Consider the following 20,786-nt stretch of genomic DNA (forward strand, 5'->3'; position numbering starts at 1 on the left):
GCAGTGACCTGAGCTGGTTGTGGTGCCCAGTAATTCCATGCAAGTAACTCCACACCCTCTCTCCTGTCCTGAGTGCTCCCTATAAGAGATGGAACCCCTTAGCCATGGACTGAATGAACCCAAAGTTCAGTGACTAATGGAATGACATCTACATATAATACCAAAGGATGTGAGTGAAGGGTGGTGGGGGTTAATGAGGATGTATTGGATAGTGTGGGACCTAAGCATAATGTAAATGGGATAGAATCAGCAGTACAGAATGCATACTGGTTTTGGCTGGGGTAGTGTTAATTTGATTCACAGTAGCTGCTATGGGTCTGTGTTTGGGATTTGGGCTGAAAACACTGTTGATAAGGCAGGAATGTTTCAGTTACTGCTGAGCAGTGCTTGCACGGAGCCAAGGCCCTCTCTGTGCCTTACACTGCCTCAGCAGGGAGGACACTGGGGATGCACAAGAAGCTGGGAGAGGACAGAGCCAGAACAGCTGTCTTCAAGTGACCAAAGGCATATTCCATACAATATTGTGTCATGCTCAGAGTATCCCTTCTGTGGGAAGAAGGACAAAGGGAAGATATTCAGAGTGATGGCATTTGTCTTCCCAAGTAACTGTTATGTGTGATGGAGCCTGGGAATGGCTAAACACCTGCCTGTCTAGGGGAAGCAGTGAATAAATTCCTCACTTTGCTTTCCCCATTAAGCTGTCTTTATCCCAACCCAGGAGTTTACCAGCTTTGACCTTCCTGATTCTCTTCCCCATCCCACCAGGAGAGGGTGAGCAAGTAGCTGTGTGGTGTTAAGCTGCCAGCTAGGGCTGAACCATGGCATGAAACACAAAACACTTTTTGTGGCTTTCAGACAAATAAAAACCTCTGGAAGATATTTCTCATTTATAACATTTTCTGACAAACTCAGGCAAACATCTGGAAAACCATGGTGAATCCATAATTTCTAGATAACATTGTGATAACATTTCTAGACAACTTTGCTTGGAGTTACAATTCATTTCAAGACAAATCTCAGATCAAAACTGCATGGATTTAAATAGAACTTACTTATTCATTGCAAAATTGTGTAGCCAGGTTCCAGAATCAAGGTGCAGGAGGAACAGGATAGTCCATCTCTGGCAAATAATGGATGAAAGTTTAACACTACACAATGGCAATGTCTGCGGCTCCTTAACGTACAATGCCAACTGCATCACAAGTCAAGCACTGCCCAAGGCTTTTCAGGCCAAGAGGAACATAGATGTGATCAAGGCCGTTAAACAAAGCGGAAAAAAAGAATGCCAGAAGTTAATCTTTCTCAACAGACGGAGTGAAACTGATATCCAGATCTTTTTAACTTTTTTAAAAACAAGGTTTTATAAAGGCCTTAAGTTCACTAGTTAAAAAAACCCTCCTGACTATGAAACACTACAGACTGAAAGAGGTCTCCTAGCCCATAGTCAGAGTGAGCATTGCTTGATGTGAGAAACATGTTACATGGCAAGAGATAATTCTGTGGTACTTGGTCATGACCCTTAGTACTCAATAAAAGGATACCAGAGATCCCTCTTCCTCATCTCTGTTAATGGTGGGATCTGCTCAATTCAATCTACTGAAACCTATCTGTCTTTCTTATGGCTTTTAATCCATGGCTTTACTTCACAGCTTCCAAGACTAGCTATAAATAGAAGTTATAATTCCTTAAACTAAAAGAAGAATATGGGACAAAAATCACAAAGAGGCATGCCCATGCCTGACAGCAGAGTCAACAGCAGAGCCCCACTTTCCTAAGTGACACTGCCTTTAGCCATGAGGCCATACTTTTATACTGCATCCTATATAGTAAAGTAGATCACAAAAGCACACTGGAGGGAAAAAGATCTTCAAACACACAATGTCACGAATGAGTATTTCTGACATAAGACAAGCTCTAAAGAAGTAAGGGGTTTTTTCCTAACAACAGTTAAAACTGAGTTCTTCTGCATCAAACAGAAAGTCATCCCCATCACCAGGATTCATAATCAACTTTGCCAACAGCCTTATCTGAGGGGCAGAGCTCTGAGGAGGTGGGGAGCTTGGGCTGTGCATCCACCCACAGATGTATTCCCTCCAGGTCAGGTTTGAGGCTTATTTGCAAGGCACACATGTAGGCAGCTTGTTTTGAGACTGCCTGATAGCTGAACAGAGAATTCTTGTGGGACACTGTAAAATCCAGCACTATTTATGCACATAAAATTGTGATCAGAGGCTCAAGATGCAGGGTTTCCTCCAAGCTTAAATCCACAGTGTGCAACAAGAAACACAGAGTGCCAATTCTACACATTGGTAGAAGAAACTGCAGGACTGATGCTGTTGATATGCATGCTTTTATTTGAAAACTCTTGATCTTTTTTCTTTTGGTTTCACTGCAGAGATCACTTGGATGGTCTTTCTTGCCAAAAGAGGGTGGCAAGTGTTAAATCAATCCTGATTTACCAGCCCTGTCACCAGCCACAGAAACACAAAGTTGGACTACCCAGAAAAAATGTAAATCATTGGATTATTTAAAAATATTTAGAGAAAAAACTCCAAATAAAGCCAATTAGAGAAGCAGACAAGACAGACTTAGGAATATATAAACTCAAAACTTAACGTAGCACACATCCAGTGCCATGGACATTTCATCAGTTCACATAAATAAAATTTGAAATAAGTATCTAAGACAGCCTTAAGATGTTCATTAAAGGAAAAGGACAGCAGCAAAACCAGCCTCAGCATGAATTCCCTGACCTAGTCCCTATCAGACAGGAAGGAGCTGAGGAAGGTACTATGAACTGGCACAGCAATGTCAGGAATACAACAGCCCTGCAAAAAATCTGGGGCTTAGAAAAGATACTACCAATACTCTCAGCCTAAATGTTGTATGGATCTGTTTTAGAACAGTCTGTAAGGCTGGAAAAGGTATACTAGGCATTGCCCTCTCTGCATCCTCCACTGCACCACCTGCCCATCTCCCTAGCTACTGGAGAGGAATGGTGATTATTTGAAATATATCTCTCCAGTATGGCCACAGTCCTTGCCTGGGTGTGCAACCTTCAGGACATTGCCATGAGATGCTCTCAATATGAAAAGGAGGGAAGACAGATTTTTATGAGCTCTTTATTAAATACAAATATTTCATGTCATCATATGAATTACATATGTAGCAGCAGGTAAACTCCAGATAGTGCCAGCTTGATATGCAACTTCCAGAGAAATCTTTGGAGAACCCTCTCATATTAGGGGGCTGGCCACATAACTGTATTTTTCAGATCCTGAAACTGTGCTTCCTGCATTCCTAAAGCAAAAACAAAACAAAAATGTTCCTTTGGGGTTTTTTTGCATCTGTTAGGTGTCCAAAAGGACAGATCTGCAGAACAGAGAGGTATAAGAGGAAGGGTGCAGTAGTAATTGCAGTCAAGATCCACCCAGCCCAGCTAATGTGTTCTGCCAGGATATGGCAAGTCTGTTTTCTCACCTCCCATCCATAAGTACTCAAGCCTCTCTTGCTCTGCTGGAAGTGAACAAAATTTAACTTCAGGCAATTGGAGGAGACAGAACCTCAAACTTTTGTGCTGGCAGCATTTCTTTTCAACATTGAAACAGAGTGCATATATTTATGCACTCTATGCATTTGCATGAAATGCATAAATATAGGTACGAAGACCTATTTTCACGAGCATCCTATCTCTATTAAGAGATAGTAGCAAAATTTTTAGGATACTGTGTAAAAAAACAGGAAGGACAGAATTATCTCTTTTTCCAACACACACAAGCAGTTGCCTCAAATTCCCCATGTAAGCACTCCGCAAAACAAGGCCACGCTGTGTTATTGCGACCAACAGACCTAATGTCTCACCCTTTTCTGTCTTCCAGTTTCTATGTTCAGTCTCTGAAGGGGTATAATTGGAATAAATGCTGCAAACACAGGTGTCTCTTCAAAGAGCATCTAAACCACTGAGTGATGGTGAAGCTTTCCACCTAGCTTAGCACATATTTCCTTTGTAAGGGGAAAAGAGAGATAATGTTAACAACTGACATAAATCAATTCTAGTATACCCCATCTAGGGTAGGAACTCTTTCAAGGACTCATCCAGAGGACACAAAGGAGACAAAACTGGCCTCCCACACCCTGGGCGAATGCCAAGCTTTCCTGAGAAGTTCCACTCTCATCACACATTGTAAACCTGGACTTTCAATTCCCTAGGTTTTGGAAGTGCTTAAACAAAAACAGCCTTTGGAAGTTTGATACTGTCTTGATGTGCTTTTATTTCTATTTTAACCTAATCTACTCAGTGGCATTGACCCAAGTTTGTAAAATATTAGTGTCTTAGGACTGCATAATCAATGAATGGTTAAAAAGAAAAAAAAAAGTGAGAACAAAGAACCCCACACAAGCTTTAGTTTCTGTAGTATTTCAGAGTGCAGCACTATGAAGACAACAGTAAGTGAAACAGATTTAGTCAGCTATCCAAAGAGGTGAGATGCAGGTGGAACTTCCATTAATTCATTTTCTACACAAATAAATACTGGCATCACTAACAGGCTGAGGTTAATTAGATCATCAGAAAATCATTAAGTCTGCAAGACAATCCCAATACAAGTACAGCTGAGTAGTAAATGTGCAAATGCATTAAACAAAATACTAAGGGTAAGAATCTGGAGCTATCTATTGATCTCAGATTCACTACTAACAGGACACAGTGAATAAACACAATGGTTGCAAAATGTTAATTCCTCATGGAGAAGAGTCCAATCCAGGAAATTTTCCTCCAGACCACTCACATGCCTGTAGAGATGCATGCCATTGACAAGATGCCTTGCTTGGAACTTCCAAAAAAATTCCCATGTTTATAACTTCAATGAAAAAGAAGGGCTTGTTGCAAAGTGTTTATAGTAACATCAATGCAGTTGCCTTATATTGAACAGGACTAGGAAACCAGGAATCAGAAATCTTAAGTTTCTAATTCTGCTACAAACACCCTGCACGACATTTTCAATACTTTCTGCCCACTTACTCATCTGTACAAGGCTACACATCTGGACTGGATGTGACTGGAACATGCTATGACATATTTAATATTGCTTAAGTACTATGAAATCCTTCTGTGAGAGATGGCAGACAAGCATACTTTTTGCCATTACAATCAACTGCAAAACTCTGTTTTCCCATAAAAATCTAAGTACTGGCAAGGACTTCTGAAGCATAACAGCATGAATTGTTCTTTATTTGATTACTTGTGTTTGAATAAAGCATGAAGAAATACCGTAAATGTACAAATAGATTTAATCTAATTTGGAAGATGGATAGTTGGAGAAGCTGTTACCATGAATACAGAACATATATCAGTCTAGGACATCATTAAGAAAGAATTTCTTCTCCAGAACAACACAAAGCATTGAAAGAGAAAAGAACGGGTTTTTTTCCAGCAGCTGAAGAGCCAGGTAATAAAGTCAGGCACATGATGCAGTTTTGCCACCTTCAGCCCATGTTCTAGGAACAAGGATCCGAGTGTGAACACCTCTGTCCCTGCAGGTGCAGGCAGAGCGGGCAGGAGCTGCACCCAGCCCAGCAGAAGGATGCCAGCCCTGCAGAATGCCAGCCCTGCCAGCTGTCACCAGCACACCAGTGCCACAGGCACAAAGGTGGTACGTACCTGCCATCAAATGGCTGCAAAAACATCTGTCAGGCTGAGGGAGAGTCAGGCCTGGACACACCTGGCATAGACATGAGATCAATTCCCTTGCAAGAGTCATTTGTTCCTGCTTCAGAGTCAGACCTCAGTCCTTCCTCAAGATCTGGGTGATTATAACCCTCAGACACAAGGAGGCAGTCACCAGCAGGGCTAGAGTAAGATTTGCAAATACGGACACTGAGATTACAAGTGTATCCCTACCACAGGAAAACGGCTGCCAAGCTCTCTCTAGGCAGTATCAGGAAACCCAGTACTAATTGTCCCTTCACAACCTTGCTTCATGTCATGTCAAAATGTTCTTGCTTGAAGGAAAGACCTTTCACAAAGGGTTCCTGCTTTCAAGCCTTTCTAGATCTTTTTAAAAAGCTTGCTGCAGGAACATTTGAAAGGGGAACTTCTTAAAAGTTATTAATTTGTCTCCATCAGGCACTTCCTGACAGTGGGATATTTGCAGACACTGCTCATTTTTTTCCCTCCATTGGACTTGCTTTTGGAAATATCTTTAACTGAATCTATTTAACTGAACTCAAACCTCCATAAGAAATTTAATATCTTCACAGCCCCTATTTTCTTCAAAGGGAGCAGATGACCAATTAGGATTGTTCCCAAAACATGGAGCCCATTCTGCTCCTCCCCACCAGTGAGAGTTCTGCCTTCACATCCAGTACAACTGGTATGCTCCAGATGAACCCCAGGGTGTCTGTCACACACTCACAACCCACATGGTGAAAGCCTGCACCTGGAGGCTCCAGAACAAGGAAGGTAACATTACTACTAAAGTCAATCAGATTATACATGCTGCATATGACACTGGCAAAGCAGACAAAACTAAAGCAAAATATTGTATGGTGTCTCTGCATCAGATGTAAAAACTGCCTTCATACCTTTTTATACAATACTTACACACCTTGAACTGTCTTATCCACATGAAACTAAGAATGGTTTTCTTTGATCCTAAGCAGGAGTTTACATACACACCTTTCATCAAAATTGATGCAAATGTGATACCATTTCAGTTTCACTGGTTTTAAAAAGTTAACACAGTACATGAATTTCAGCTTCCTTATCTTTTCACTACTTCACACCTACCTATCAGTCCAGACAGCATTATTCTTAATGTATCTGTACAGTTACAAATTAAACACTTCTCACTTTACAAAAGCTCCCATAACAGCTCTAACACATCCTTACATGCTTTTGCACAAAAACTCTCCACTTCAGTCACATCTTTTTCCAGAAGCATGACTTGACACTGAAAAATTAAGTCCATTAAGCATCTGAGAATGTACATGGCATCAAAATAATTTCATATTATCCATGGTCTGTGCCTGCCCTTGTCCTCTACAGTTCACAGGGTGCTGCACACGCAGTCTCCTCTGCCTACTTCCCATCTACTCTAAGCAACAACCGTATGTTTATTAAGAACATTCCCCTAACACTCTTTAGTCCTCACAACAACAGCAGCAGCATATTCCAGGGCTGATACTCTACTAAAAGGAGAAGGCATAAACACCAAGGAGAAGGGTTCTGTACAAGACAGCCAACTGCAACAAGGAATCACCCACTCCACGAAGGGAATTCTGGGGTGAAGCTGTAAACTGAACTCTTAAATCTCTAGCCTAACATACAAAAATGAGAAAAAACATGCTAGGAAACAGATATTCGTGCAAAAGGGACAGGATGGAAACCTGTATTTCTTTCAAGGGAAAAGGATTTTATTTTTTTTTTTAAATCTGCATCCAACACCTCACTGCAGTATGTGGGAAATGGTTTTATAAGGCACTTTTAAGGGCAGATGGTACAGCCTTTCCTTCTGCAAGTAGGGAAAAGTAAAGAAATGACAGGAGAGGCAAAACCCACGTGGGAAGTGGTTGTGCCAGGGCTGAATCATAGATGGAACTGAAGAAAGCCTAGAAAAGAAATAAAAAAGGAAAGCACAGAAAGAAAAAACATTTTAAAAAGAGAACAGGAATGCAGCAGCCAGGGAACTGGAAACTATTGCAAATCATGAAATCAATAACACAGAAAAGAGAGAGGAAAGCCATCCTAAGCCAAGAAGGGAGGAACAGCAGGCCAGAGCAAGGCTGGGAGGAGGAGGAGGAAACCAGGTCAGAGCCGTAGGTGGAGAGAAGATTATGTGGCAGCTTGAAGATAAGGTTAAAGAGCTTGAGCTTCAGGCAGCAAGGAGATGAGGAGCTGAAAAAGCAATTCAAGGTACAGAAGACATAGCTGTAGCAATGAGAAAAGGTGGCAAACTGAACCTTCAGGACAGTGAATGGGAAGGCAAATTGAAACCACACAAAAGAAAACTTAAAAATAACCCCACACCCATAACAAAAAGGCAGCCATCATCCAGACTCCAGAAGCTGATCTGAAAACTGCAGGAACATTTTTGGAGCCAGGACTGATGTTCTGAAATGAACCACTGCTCAGAGAGTTTCTTTTGCTCACTTCATCCCCTGCCACAGCCTTTCATCCAGCTTCCTGCCTTCTCCCAAGCTATCCCGAGCTCACCCCTGCACAGCCTTCTCATGACTAAGAGACTACAAGGAACAGCACCCATCTCCTTCACAGTTTCTCCCTTGACTTCAATTAGCATCAGAGAGCTCTCACTGGCTTTGGCACCATCTGATCTTTTTTTTTCTTAATGAGTCACCTTCTCTTCTGCAAGAAAGGAATAAACCCATGAACAGAGATGCAAGTAAGAGTGGGGCTGAAGCACACATGGTCTTCTCAGTTGTCTCAAAGCAGGCAATGAGCCTTCTTGCTCCTCACCAGGATCCTGGAAATTGTCCAGCACCTCCCAGACACTTCTCAGGGTGGGGTGGGGGGAAGAGGTACTGGCAACTTCAGCATGAAAACCAGACAGCTCTGGGAAGCAAGAGAAAGCAAAAATGGCCTCAATCCACGGAGAAGCAACATGTGTTCCTTCCTCCATCATCTGTTCTGCGTCTGCATTGCACAGCCTCGTACAGATGCCACAGGCAGGTGTCACAGGCTTATCAAAAGCAGTTGTATACCTTCACTGCACCTGTGGAGCAGGTCACACCACAGTGTGGGGCAGGGGGACCTGCAGCTGATGTGTCTCAGCACAGCAGCAAAGGAGCAACAGACCTGCAAAGTTTCTGCAAACACACACACAGCAGGCACAAGTATTTCACCCTGTGCCATTGCCCAGCACCCACCTTTCCCAGCACTTCATCACTGTGGATGGCTATCACAGAAATAAATGCATATTCACAAGCTATTCTTAGCGTTCACCAGAGAGGCGATTACCAAATTACCCAGTTACATAATCTCTTTTATATAATCACTACGATGCTTTTCTCCTTATGCAACATGGACAGTGACCATGGCTGGCTGAAGCAGCTGCTGCTCCCCCAAGGAGAGCTACACCAGCAGCTCCGTGGGTGGGCACAGTGCTGCACACTGCAGGTGCACGGAGGAGTGACACCAAGGGCTGCTTCAAGGCAAACAAACTTTTCAGCGTGTGTGCCTTCAGCCCAGGGCAGACACCACCATCCCTGCCCACAGGGCTCCACAAGCTGCACAGAGCAAAAGACACCTGCACCTCAGGCTGGTTCAGACAGCAAAACCAAAGGCACCCAGCACCCTCCAGGCAGCCCGTGCCAGCACTCATTGGAAACAAGTGGGATGTCTCCATTGACTTTTAATGGCCTTTGGACGGAGCCCAGGATTAGGGCTTTAATAAAAATAGGAAGTCAAGATTACTACAGAATTAAAACAAGCTTCATCCAAATCCTCCTGGCTTTGTGCCACAGCTGTGCCCATGGTTTTGTCCACAAGGAAAACCAGGTGAAGCTGCAACCTAAATGTGTTCCCACAGGATGCCTTGTGACAGGCATACACGCACACAGAGCTGGCAGTGTGGGTCAGCACAGCCATGCCAGGAAGTTTCACCAGCAAGGTTTTGGGCATATTCAAATGTGTCTCCTACAACATTTTCAGGATCCCTTGCAATGCCTTCTAGGAGCACTGAAGATACCTGTTCAAATGATTGCCACATACACGGTATAGTGAGACCCAACTTGCTAATATTCACCCTGGGCTTTAAGGAGTCAGCATCAGAAGTATTACCCACAGCACATGAAAAAACAAATCTAAGACCTGGATTTCAGAAAACAGAAGCTCCAAGATCTACACATCAGCTGCAGATTCTGAAACACTTCTCTATCACCATGCTGCAAATTCAGCACTAAGTTCAGCTGGTTGCATGGTGCTGGCATTATGCGAAAGCCCCAAACTGCCTTAGGTTTTCCTCAACATTATGCAACTTGTAGTATCTGGCTATTATTAGGCACTTATGCCTCTCCTGCTCCCTAGCTTCCCTAGAAATACAGGTCATCCTAAGAAAAATGCAGGCATACACATGCAGCCTTAGAGTAGCACTGTAGCGTACTTTATGCAGGGCCACATGCACACACGTTTAGGAACAGAGACCGCTATTGTTTCAACTACAGGAAAAAAAAAAAAAAATGAAGCAGCCTAACGTTATCTTATGCTATCTCAAACTGCAGGATGACCCAGTTCTGAAGAGTTTAAACCTAATCCCATATGTTATTAGTATTTCTGTATCACAGCCAAGAGATGTGAATTGCTTTAGTCAAGAAGCAGATCAGAGCACAACTGGGGTCTCTGATGCAAAACCCCACTGCACAGGGTGCAGCACATCATGGCAGCACTGCTTGATAGTTCAGGCTCAGCAGGCATTCTCTGCACCACTGCTGCTCAAAACACTGAAAATCATGGTTATCTTTACTGATAAATGTTTGGATAGGCAAGACAGCACTCAAGATAGGAGCCTCTTATGTCAGCCTGAAAAAGAAAAGCAGACCTCAAAAAAGTAGATTTAGAACCTCTTACACACCCATCCTCCCCCTCCTTTATTTTTTTAGGTTAGACAATTGTCTGACTATTTGAAAGCAGCGTGTTCCATGTGTCCTCTCTTTTGGACTGAGATTCTGCCAAACTTAATGGCACTTGAACAACTGAAGGTGGACTTTTACACCCATTACCCTTGTAATAGGTTAAACCCCTGGCTCCAATTGCAGCAGGGAAATAAGGCCCTGAGCTGTGAACTCACACTGTAAGAGAGCCAGCAGCAAATTAATGGATCTCACTTACACCAGTATTGAGAGAATTATCTGTAGCAATAAGCAATGTATTTTTCCCCCACCCGAGGAGGAGAAATGAAAGAAAACACTTTCTTGACTCATCCTTGCCTGGTTTTTGCATCAAAAGCTGAAGCACTTACAGTCACCCACCAATCAGTCTGAGAAACACCACATTTACAGATATAATTTACATTTACAGATATAATGAGGAAATCAGAAAAGAATTCACTAAGTTAACAGGTTTTCTATCCATTTTAGTGAAGAGATTTAACAAAACTGGGAGAAACAAAACACTGAGCAACACCTGAGCAATTCCCCAGGTAGAGACCCTTACACTGCTGTCATATCACCATGTCTAAACAGTGCTGCACAGTTGGATATCAATCTCCTGTGATGACACTAAAGGGACTGTGCCAAAACCACCAAGGTATAAACACCTGGCCTTCTCTAGCTAGACAAGGAGCACCTCCTGTCCAGAAAAGGAGAAAAACTGACTCTGACCAGGACACATAGAAGAATTTTTTTGGTTTACCTACACCCATCAGACATGCATGCAGCAAGACACAACTGTGCCAGCCAAAACACCCTAAGTCTGCAGCCATTCAAAAGAAACCCATCTTTGCTACTACACTCATTGATTTTATTTTTCTTTGCTAGTATATGTTCCCTGACAGAGCTCCTAGTTTATTGCCAACCAAACCCTCTGGATCACAGGCACACTACCTGCTCTTAACCCCATAGCAGCACAAGCCTGTCACTCTACACTGCTGGCAAGACCAAGCTAAGCAGAGTAGGTCTACAAAAGCATCATGCTCCCTTGGGTGTTAGTGCCCCTGACTGAGGCCCAAAAAGATGAACATGCACAACAAAATGTTCCTCTCACATCAAGTATAACACGTGCTACCCATCGCCTTCAGCCTGCTATCTGTGAGATCCCTGCCACCTTCCCACATGCTCATGTTCCTCTCATACTAATTTCATTTCAGGATTCTCCACTTCTTCATACTCCCAGGGAAGATCCAAACAGACTGGAATGCATGTAACTAGAAAGGCATAAGAAAACATAAAATGTAATTACCTTAGAAGGACAAATCTTTAGAGGTATTGGCTACATTCCTGGAGTCCGCAGCCCTCGCATCTTATTCCAGCAGCATAAGACCTTGGAAGGAAGGATCCATCCTGAAAACTATTGCCAGCTCTTTAGTTGCCTGATGCCTATCAATGTCAGAGGTGGGAGACCAAGCCAGCTGGCACAATATCTTTCTTACTCCAGCTGGAAACAGTGAGCTGCTTACAGAGGGCTCGTGTGCAGCCAGGACTGGAGTCTAGGTACGCTCCCATCACCCTGCTTCATCACCCTTCACAAATGGCCACTTTCCACTCCTCTGGAAACTTCCTCTGAACTTGGAAACTAAGGCCTAGATCACTTCACAGTCACTTTCAATGAAAGACCAAGGTTTTTTTAGACCTCCAAATGAGAGAGGTGGAGTGAAGGGTGCAGCAGAGGAGTGCTGTGTTTGTAGTTACCCTTGGCTGGACTTGAGGACAACAGTCCCTCCTATGTTGCAACTGATGCTGAACCTTCCCTGGAAGTACAGTCTCCATCCATGACCCTCTCCTGCTCCACACATGGAAAAGACTGGGGAGGCCATCAGCTCCTGCTTGAGCACTTCTGCTCTGAGAGACATGTGGCAGGTGACTTGAGAAAATGATAAGACTAAGTTTTCCAGAATAGTATCTAATGCCATCTTTCCGGCAAAGGAAAAAAATAAAAATCACACTCTGCTAGTTTCCCCTTCTAGCAGAGCACAGAAAAGATTTCCATGATTGCCTTCCACTCCAGTAGAAATGCAGCATCATCTAGGGACACAGTTTACCAGTGGATGTGGCTGTGTGAAGTTTACCATTGGACTCAATGACCTTAAAGGTCTTTTCCAACCAAAAGGATTTTATGATTCCCATTAGGAGAGATCTAATGTATTGAAACAAGAAGTGTGCTACCAAAATGAGCAGTCATGCTCCAAGCCATACATTCTCTCTCCTCCCTTGCAGCAAGTTCCATGACGCTATACCAAGGCACAAACCTCTGCTGAGCCAATGGAAAACGATCCCCTCTCACATTTCTCCCCCAGACCCTTTTTTGTGGCTTAGTCATTCACGGCATCAGTGGGTTGATATGATCCTTTAGTGGTCCCAGGGTCACTAGAGCTGCAGGAGCTGCCAAAAGCAGGGATTAGAGACCACCAGCAACAACCCACACCTTCACTACATGAGATACAGATGAGAAACCACTTCTTGCTAGTTCCTGTCCTTTAAAATATTTACCAGACTGAAAGCTGAGTCACTAAGAAAGAAGGAAGAGATTTTTAGTTGAGCTATTTAAAACACAGGTGTAGCTAACACCTATTTAGCATGAAGTTGGAGACACACTTCTGAAGAAAGACATTTTTAACTCAGCAGTGATAACTCTTCCATTTAATATGTGAGAAACCTGTCAAGATATATTGTTCTCAAAAAGGAAAAAAACATTAAAAAAACCCAGATTGTCCTCTCATGCCCTTCTGAAATACCAGGCATGGCATTTCATCTCATATCTTACTGTTCTGGTATCAGGAAAGTGATAATATCCACTATTTAAGACCTTAGCTTTCTTGTCTTCAAATGCTATTTAATGCCAAAGATCCCAGGCTGCATCCCCAGACTTCAGACAGACCTAAGATTCCTTTCCCAAAAACCACTATTCAAGCAAACAAAAAAAAAGCTTCTAGAAAGGCTTTGCCTCTTGCTAGTGCAAAGAGAGTTTATATGTTTGCCATAACAAACTCTAACAGGATTTCAACAAAACCTTCAGCAAAACAAACTCAGCTGCATTGCTGAGCATACAAAGCAACACAGTGCTGTCAAAAATTAGACAAAAAAAGTAAAATATGCTAGCTTTATGTAATGTTTTTTCATATGGATTTTACTTTTTATATCACAACAAATTTGCAATAAATTTGTAGCCACCTTGCCCCAGTAAGATATATTTCTAAATATTTTTTTAATTTATTTATTTTAAATTCTGTAGCATAAGCTTAAGCATTAATCTCTTTCTGCCTGTAATTCAGCGTACACTGATGACCAGAGCAAGCCTCTATATGGGCATAGTCATTGCAGTTTTTCTAAGCCTCTTCTTACTGGAGAAAACCAAAATGAATCTGTACTAAACCAAAGAGTTTCAACTGACCCCTTTCTTTTTTACTGATTTTAGTTAAATCCATTTTAAAAGAGCACCTGAAGTCTAAGGGCTTGCTTCGGCGAAGTTTAACCTTCCAGCCACCTGCATTAGCTGAATGGAAAGTGGCAAGAGGAAAAAGAGTCAGACAACTTCCCTTTTATGAAGAAAGCATAACAGAAAGTGCTAAATATTTTTGACTGCCGTAAGAAAATATAAACCGATTTTACAGATGCTTCTTCTAATTTAAACAAAAAATCCCCACACCAACCAAGCCCAAAGAACCCCATTTGCACCTCCTCTTAGAAGATGCAAATGGCAGTCGGCCACCCATTTCCTACCCATCACCAACACGAATCTGTCTCCTCCTCAGCAGGAGCAAAGTGAGAAAAGTGTGTGAGCTCAGTCCTCCCGCCTGGAAATCACAGCCCATCTCACTGCTGTCAAGAGGCAGGGGAGGCTTGCCAGCACCAGTTGGATCTCCAAACTATAAATCCTAAGAAAGCTCTTTCCTGCCTTCACTCAGCAATGCAATAGCTGCTTTGCAACCAGCTGCAGGAGGGTGAGGGAAAAAACCCACCAGAAATTGTTTAAGCTGTTAAATCCGTTATGTAACCAAAACCAAAAAAGGAGGAGAGGGTTAGTGGCCACATCTACACTAACAACTGTAGCAGAATTTTTGGGATAGATTTTTCCCCTTATTTCCCCCCAGCCCCCACGGTGTGGTATTTGCTGGGGTCCCCGGGACAAAGGAGGAATTGATGAATCTGACTCCATGTTCTTAGAAGGCTAATTTATTATTTTATGATATAGTAAAGAAATGCTATACTAAAACTATACTAAAGAATTGAGAAAGGATCTCACAGAAGGGTTAACAAGAATAATAATGAAAACTCATGACTGCTTCCAGAGTCCCAACACACATGATTGGTCATTAAGTTAAAACAATTCACATGAAACCAATCAAACAATGACCAGTTGGTAAACAATCTCCAGACCACATTCCAAAGCAGCAAACACAGGAGAAGCAATCAGATAATTATTGTTTTCATTTCTCTCTGAGGCTTCTCAGCTTCCCAGGAGAAGAAATCCTGGTGAAGGGATTTTTCAGAAAATATGACAGTGACACCACCGAAAGAACACGAGTTAAAATATCCACAGGGCAGTATCCACAGTATTCCACAGAGAGGGACAGCTCAGAGACAACACTACTCTTACAGCCCTTTATATAAAGGAAAACCTGACCACTAATGGATAGAAAAAAATAACAGAAACAGGGGAGGGGAGGATGTAGTGATCCCCATAATCCTCACAAATTCTTGAACTCCACCTGTGCCTACCATGATTAAAATGTGTAGGGTTTTTTTTTAAGACTGGGGGTTTTCCTCATCTTAACGTTCTTGTTCCTACAAGGATTAAAAAAACAAAACCCAAACAAAAAAAAAAACCCCAAAACACAAACAATCAAACTAAAACTTCAGGAAGGACAGAAATTTTTGGTTTCTCTGATTTGATAAAATCTCTCCTGTTGAAGCCCACTTAGAAAAATAATACTAAAAAGCTCAACACATCAGTTAACCAACTGAGTAGTACCAGCCAACTTTGCTTTTACTTAAACAAATCTTGTATGACAGACTGTCGGAAGTATTTGAATTTTCTTTCAAGATAACACATTTTGCTGTTCCTATGACATGTCCATTTTCTTGTTCTTTTTAAAAAAGGCACTTGACTCTTGAGTAGTATCTTTCATCTGACAAATTAACAAGAAGACTCTACTGATCACTAGATTCTCCTGGATACAATATAGTGGCCAATCAGAGGTTTAGGCATCTAAAATTACTCGACAGTTTTGAAAGTTGAGGCTACCCAGCAAGCTTCTCTGCAGCAGCAACAATAAAACACCATTATTACCACTGCAGCACAGACACGGTCCTCTGTCAGCCTGCAACAGCTCTGTTCAGCTTCCCCATCCTTGAGCTGAGCTTCAGCTATTGAGCTCTCCTCCATCCAGCACTTCCACAGCTTGTGAGAGAAAGCAGGCACTCAGTCTGAGAAGTAAGCCCCACAGAGACACTGGTGTCCTCATTCAGGCTGAAAATAAGCTTGCTTCATCAGGGGGTGGGGGGACTGTTTAGTTTTATTTTTTCCCCATTTCAAAGACATCACTATTCATTAAAGTCACATTTAAGCTCAGACAACCAAAGCCCTTGGGATCACTGATAAAAGAGAAGCAGAAAATCTTGATATATATGCCCCAAACAGTCATCACTTCAAGAACCTCTTCAAATCCTTCTATAAAACTGAGAGCCAACTGAGACAAAATGCAGTCCTGTCGTCAGAACCACAAGCCAAGCTAAGCTAGCAAGCAAGACTACTGGTTATTTGTGAGTGTAGAAATCATATATCCCAGTACTGTGGGTATACCAGTCACCCAGGCTCCTGGTGAAAAAGGGCATTTCAAGCAACTGCTGTTAATAACATACTGCTAGCTCCAAGTAGCCAAATTAATTTGGAAAAGACAGATAACGATTCAACAGTCTTCATTTCTTCCTACAGGAACCAAAATTACCTGTCAAATTGTCCACCTCATTTTACCTTACTTGCTAAACTGTTCAACTGCAAGTCATGAGCAAAACACATGACATCTTTAGCTTTTCTTCCCTAATAATGTCTTCTCAGAGCAGAGCTTTCTGGGTCCTGGGGTTGAAGATTTTTCTTCCACCATGGTCTTTGTGGTTGCAGTGAAAAAACCCTTGTCACACAAGAAAACTCAAAATTAATTCCCCTCTCCCACCATCACAGTGCTCTGGGTGTGTTTCTGTAATTAGCACATCTCAAGCTTGTCTAGAACAAGGAGAGGCATTTTAGCACCAAGAGCCAGCAATTTCTTATGTGTAAATCTGCTTTGGTGGTGATGCCTTTAGTCACCTTCATGAAACCAGCCACCAGCACATGGAAGCTCCTTCCCCTGCCCCTCAAGCCCCTCTTCTGCATCTTCTGCCTCTACATCAGGAACAGCAAACCCTCACCTGCTTGTGGGAGACTGCCACAGCCAGCTACTGACTAGGCTTCAGCCTGAAAGCCACCAACACACACACTGCCCACATCCAAACTCACACCCACCATGAACCTGATGTATACTTAACTGTGAAGGAGTTCATTCCTTTCATCAACATAACCAGAAATAGTGGTTTTGCAATACACTAACATTTTACAACAAGTATTTTGGGTAATCTACCCAAGGAAAACCTAGCTAGAACCAGTAAACTACTGCATAGTGCTCTGACAGACTAAATGGGTTCCTCCCCACAGTACCTGGGTAATAGTCAGAGCCTTTTGCAAAATGATGAATGAAAACCACATTTCTCAGCTCATGCTCTGTTCAATAATAACTAAGGTCATGTTGAAGCTGCAAACAGATTTAAAACAATTGCAACAATGTTATTTCAGATAATAACCAGCACAGAACTTTGTACAGAAGACAGTGAAAAGTTTCATGCACCAAAAACCTTCAAAACAACCAGACGTCTCCGATTAAGTTATTTAAACCCCCAGCACTCTGTTTCTGGGCATGTAGAATACAGCCTTATTTACAAAGCCATCTCATTTTAATAGGCCTAAGAACTTCCAAGACAGAAAAAAAAAAATCCACAAAACCAGATGGCAAAACAAGCATTCAAGATTAAAGGAAAAAGTGTGGGGGGGGGGGGGGGAACCCCACAATTAAAACCAGTAGAAAAGCTTAAATAACAGCAACACTGGCTAGATCCAATGAGGATTTATGCAAATTACTTTTTTCAGGCACGAATGATCTTTTCCAGCAGAATACACGTTAGGAGAGCAGACACATCTAATCAAAGAGATCCTGGAGGGGCAAAACCTTTCAGCGTCTCAGATGAACACAATCCCTGAGGGAAATGGTGGTGTTTGTTTCATTTAATCGACATTTTGCTATTCCTGCTTTCTGAAGAGCTGCTGTGGAGTTAAGAGCAGTTGAGGGCTAGAACCAAGGCCAGGTTTAAAGCCGGGGAAAAGAGGTGCAAATCAATTAACCTGTAAAGAGTTACACTTATTGACATTAAGCGATGATTTTGATCTGAGTGTTTTAATGGCATGATGCTGGATGGCACAGTGGGCAACACACCAGAAACCATTCATCTACGTAGGTGGCATAAACATGTAGTAAACATAATTTGCATGAATTATATCCATTACCAAAAGCAGTAACTACACAGCGAGCACTCCTGTTTCCATGTATGGGTTTGGCCGTTTAAAAAAAAAAAATAAATTCATTTTCCTGTCTAAACTGCTCTATCACAGAGGCAGCACAGCCCTTTCACCTCTCTGACACTTTCAACTACGTTGCCTCTGGACTTTATGAGCACAGAGATGCGCCTAAGACAAGCCCACGGGTGTTTCCGAAGTCAGCCCGGCACGCTGCCACCGTACGAGTGCCGGCGGTGACCCCCGCACGCTGCCAGAGCCGCCCCCAGGAGCGGCACATGGCAGCGCGCCCGCACGGCTCTGTCCGGGGGACACTGCTGCCCCCCTGCCCGTCCCCAGCCCCAAGGGTAAACCACAGACCGAGAACAGCTCGCCCCCAGAAAACATCTGCCCATCCGCCCGCTGAAATAAAGAGCTGCTTTCCCAACCCCCTGATCCAGCGTCATCCCAGCCCACCGGAGGGAGGTTTAAACTAGGCGATCTTTAAGGTGTCTTCCAATCCAAACTATTCCATGATTCTAGAACTGCGCGGCACAAATCTCCCCTCCAAATAATGAAAGCTCCTAATTCACTGCTTGTTTGGTTTTAAGTACGAAAGCTGCGCTATCCAGGTTTTCCCAGAAGTTTAACCACGCTGCACGGTGCCGCCACGACTCCCCGTGAACTGATGCCGCCGCACCTACCTCGCAATGGACACTTTGTCCAGGAAATGAAAATAAGAGGATAATGAAAATAAGAGATGAGCCTTCCGTCTAACCCTTACTGACAGGCTTTGCGTCCCCTGGACAGTCTGTCAGTCTGCTGGGAATGGGTAGCTCGCAGCAGCTCGTGTCCCTGCGTACAGGTCCCGTGTTACTCTGCTCCATCACACCGCGGATGATCCTCCTGTGCTCCAGCAGTGAGACCCCGGACTCCCGGCGAGCCCGGCCGCCACGAACGCCCGTGAGCGCCGCGCCCGCAGCCGCGCCAGGTCTCACCCAGCCCGGCCCCGCAGCTCCCCAGCACTCCTGACCGCGCACCGCCTGTTTGAGCCGAGCCCATGGGCAGACATTAACCCCAAAATAAATCACATCCCGCGCACGGCCCCGGCCGGTGCGGGCTGCAGCTCCCCTCGCCAGCCGCGCAGCTCCAGGTCGCGACCGAGGGCAGAACCCCGCGGGTGAACCCGGGGTTGCCGCAGGCGCCGCTGGGCAGGGCAGCGCTCCCCTCACGGCCCACCTCACCTCCCACAGCAGCGAGAGCAGCAGCGCGACCCCAGGGTGGAAGCGCTTCATCTCTCCTCCTCCTCCTCCTGTTCCTCCTCCTCCCGCGGCGGCGGCGGGCTCGCCCCTCCGCCTCAGGCGCGCACGGGCGCTGCCAGCCGCGCCATCCCCGACGGCGGGGAGCTCCGGGCGGCAGCGCGCACGGCGGGCTCACAGCAGCCGGGGGAGGCGGCCGCGAGTAGCCCGCACCGGGGGCAGAGGGACGAGGCGGGGTAGAGCGGCGGCGGGGCGGGGAGGGAGGCGGGGAAGCCCCGCAGTAGGGCGAGGGCGGGCTGACCCGCCGATCCCCTCAGCGACAGCGGCGGCGGCCAGAGACCAGCGAAGCAGGGTCGGGGCGAGGCGGAGACCGCCGGGTGCTAGGGTAGGCGGCACAAAGAGGCCGAACGCCGCCGCCACCGCCGCCACTGAGGGCGGGCAGAGGAGCGGCCCGCCCCGGCCCCGCCCCGCGGCCCCGCTCCGCGGCCCTGCCCAGCCGGGAGGGGGCGGTGGTGGTGGATCCGTGACCCCGCGTTTGCTCCCGCATCCGCCCCTGCCCCCGTACCTGCCCTCTGCCCCATCTCCCCCTGCCACCGCCCCCGCATCCGCCCCTGCCCCGCATCTCCCTCTGCCACCGCCCCCGCACCTGTTCGCGGGTCGCCCGTGACCACGACACCCCTTCCCCAGAAGAGCCATGTTTCTTCTAGAGTGAATCCAGAGGAGGCAACAGAGATGCCCAGAGGGCTGGAGAATCTCTCCTACGAACATTAAAAGAGTTGGAGCTCTTCAGCCCAGAGAAGAGAAGTTTCTGGGGACACTTTAAAACAGCCATCTGGTATCTAAAGGGGGTTATAAGAAAGATAAGGAAGGATTTTTTACCTGTAGCAATAGACCAATGGGCAATGATTTGAAACTGAAGGAGAGTCGATTTACATTGGACATGGAAGAAATTTTTTGCGATGAGTTTGGTGAGACACTGGAACCAGGTTGCCCAGGAGGTTGTGGATGCCCTGTCTCTGGAAGCGTTCAAAGCTGGGTTGGATGAGGCTTTGAGTAAGCTGGTCTGGTGGAAGGTGTCCCTCCCCATAGAATAATCTTTGAGTCCTTTCCAACTCACATAATTCTGTGGTTCTGTGATTCTATAAGGTGCTTCCTCTGCCAGCCTGGTGAGTGGGAACATGAGCTGTGTGCCCATGCGGTAAGCTTTGGCATTTCAAGAAGAGGTCTGACCCTTCATTTCCTCAGCATGCTTGGTAACAGCCCTGGGATATCTACAT

At 44.7% G+C, this 20,786-nt stretch overlaps 1 protein-coding gene across 1 annotated transcript in view; it reads right to left on the minus strand.

Annotated features, from left to right (window-relative positions):
* Positions 1-19,872, minus strand: part of VOPP1 (VOPP1 WW domain binding protein) — a 62,292-nt gene extending 42,420 nt beyond the window's left edge. Inside the window, exon 1 of the mRNA XM_066557143.1 lies at positions 19,495-19,872. Coding sequence (XP_066413240.1) covers positions 19,495-19,545 — 51 coding nt within the window. The 5' untranslated portion in view covers positions 19,546-19,872. The remainder of the gene's footprint in view (positions 1-19,494) is intronic.
* Positions 19,873-20,786: the final 914 nt, after the last annotated feature.

The sequence above is a fragment of the Molothrus aeneus genome, chromosome 1 (assembly GCF_037042795.1).
Source record: "Molothrus aeneus isolate 106 chromosome 1, BPBGC_Maene_1.0, whole genome shotgun sequence".
Classification (NCBI taxonomy): Eukaryota; Metazoa; Chordata; class Aves; order Passeriformes; family Icteridae; genus Molothrus; species Molothrus aeneus.